The following is a 2,167-nucleotide window of genomic DNA, read 5'->3' as shown; positions in this document are numbered from 1 at the left end:
AGGCGGTAGCGTCCCTTTGTAATCCCGCTCTCCGGCTCCGGAAACGCAGAACTGCAAATATCTCGCTAACCCGCACAGCGTACCGAGCACCCGCTCTTTATCCTGGTGCCTTGTTGGTCGCGTGTGGGCCTCGATGCCGAACAAGGACACCCTTGACCACTTGACCAAACGCCACAGTTTAGTGAAATTGTCAATTCCCCTACCATGCCGGTTGCCTGAAGCTGCAAGCTAGAAGTCAGAAATGGCTTTGTGAACCGGAGGAATGCCAGCTTGCACTGACGGAAACTGTCGCTACTTTCGATCAGCGTTTCGAGGTGTCGGCGTGTGTGAGCCATGTCCTCTGTCTCCTTCAGCGTTCCCCAACTGCACACTTAGGCGGACTCTTGAGTATTCCCGCCCCCGTAACGCAGCCAATACAATAAAACCAAGCGCTCCTGGGTGCACTTAAATGTCCCGTCATGCCCGGTTCTTAAAAGGAGCCAGCTGGCGTATCTCAGATGTGCAAATTGAGATCCGCGATCAGCGTACTATCGGGACAGTTTTGCCAGATCGCCGAGACTGGCGCGTCTGCTCGGACACCACAGGCACGTGAGGTCACATGGCCCTACAATCTCCCCAACGAGGAGACTACAGCGCCGTCAGCTCGTAGGAGAGATGTTCTAATTTGAGGGACCACCTCCGGGCGCGACAAATCCTGCGGGAACGACGCAAAAGAAGCTAACGCCGGCGCCGCAACACGAGGCCGTGGGAGGTCAGCCTCCCCCCCCTCAGGCTAAAAGGCTTTCTGGCAAAAACACAGCGTGCCTTTACAGCGACACACAGAAAAAGTGCCCTCCCTTCAAAAGCCGAGCCCGAAGTGACACCAGTGACATGTCACCTTTCCAGGTAAGGAGCGTCGCCTTCCTCCTGGGCACCAAAACATCGCGACCAGTTCGGGTAGCCTCTGGCCCCCATCGCACACTTCCTCAAGTGAGTCGTGCCCGGCAGGACCTGCGGAAACCACGCGTCTCTTGAAGCGTCCCGGGAACTTAGAGCCCACGGGCGGCTCCGAAACTTGCGCGACCGCCTTCGTCGGCCGATAGTTCTCAGCAGCCAGCCAGTGTGCACGGCGGCCATCCCCTTCCTCCAGCTGACGTCGTGGCGCGTCACTTGTCACTTCAGCCAGCCCCTTCTACCCAAAGAGCAGATAAACAAGTGTTCGGGACACGAACAAGGCTCCTGCTAGAGAGCACCGCTGGCTCCGCCTCAATCCCTCGACGGGTCGACGTTCCTCCGGTAGAACGGCGTCCGTAAACCGTCGTATTACGATCATAGTTTCCTCTCTGCTTTACGACTTAGCTTCTCGAGCAGAAGGGTTGTATGCCGCTCTGCTAGGTGGTATGGCAGTGTTCACGCTCCTGGCGTTGGGACCCTCAATTTTCTTACCCCGTGTAGCCCCGCTCGGGTCTAGGCTCCTCTACACTGCAGAAGTGAGCTCGAGAACCGACTGCATGGCTCGCTTTAGAGCATACGGTAAAAAACATCACTCAGCTGCAGCCGCGGCAGTCCGTGTACTCAACCTTGCAGCAATGCGCGGTCCGGTCTGCCACTAGACCAAAGTGACAACGTGCGGAGCAATCACCGCTGCACCGCCAATGAGTAGCGATGTATGCTCTCGCCGTTTACATGGTGCAAAGCTGAAGGCAACCACGTCGTTCTTTTGCTGGTGGCTGTCATCGCCCCCGCTCAAATGTCCCCGTCCTCCCGTTGCTCTCCGCTTCCACAAAGACCTTCCACCTGGCTACCCACGGAAGTGTCCCTCCTGAACGATGAAGAACCGTCCTAAGTCAGCGCCTGATCACCGTGATGTTTTCCCCCTACAGCGCTACTAAACAAGGAAGAAGTACCAAACCTACTACGCCTTCCGCTCCTGTACTCAAGGATCTCAGCAGGTCTGTGCTGAGGATCTCAAGCACCTCCGAGTTGCTCGAAGACCATCGCGGACGAAATCTAGTCCGAATCAGAATCGAAGACCGTATGCTTCCCAGCGCAGGCAGCTTTGGACAAGCCAATACGGAGACAGCTTTTCCCCTGTGCCGCGGAGTGCGTGGTTGCTTTTTCTTCCGTCAGTACCGCTGCTTTCCGAATACCGTTCCTGTCCCCTCCGCGGTATGTCCTGGTCTCATCA

General features: G+C 56.8%; 1 protein-coding gene across 1 annotated transcript; it reads right to left on the bottom strand.

The window, feature by feature from the left end:
- Positions 1-641: 641 nt before the first annotated feature.
- Positions 642-2,166, bottom strand: CSUI_006177 (uncharacterized protein). The gene has a single exon (XM_068066341.1). The coding sequence runs from the start codon at positions 1,114-1,116 to the stop codon at positions 874-876; it is 243 nt and encodes an 80-aa protein (XP_067921683.1). The 5' UTR covers positions 1,117-2,166; the 3' UTR covers positions 642-873.
- Position 2,167: the final 1 nt, after the last annotated feature.

This window comes from Cystoisospora suis (genome assembly GCF_002600585.1).
Source record: "Cystoisospora suis strain Wien I chromosome Unknown contig_3087, whole genome shotgun sequence".
Taxonomy (NCBI): domain Eukaryota; phylum Apicomplexa; class Conoidasida; order Eucoccidiorida; family Sarcocystidae; genus Cystoisospora; species Cystoisospora suis.
The sequence above is the reverse complement of the archived record's forward strand: the minus strand, read 5'-3'. Positions and strand labels throughout refer to the sequence as shown.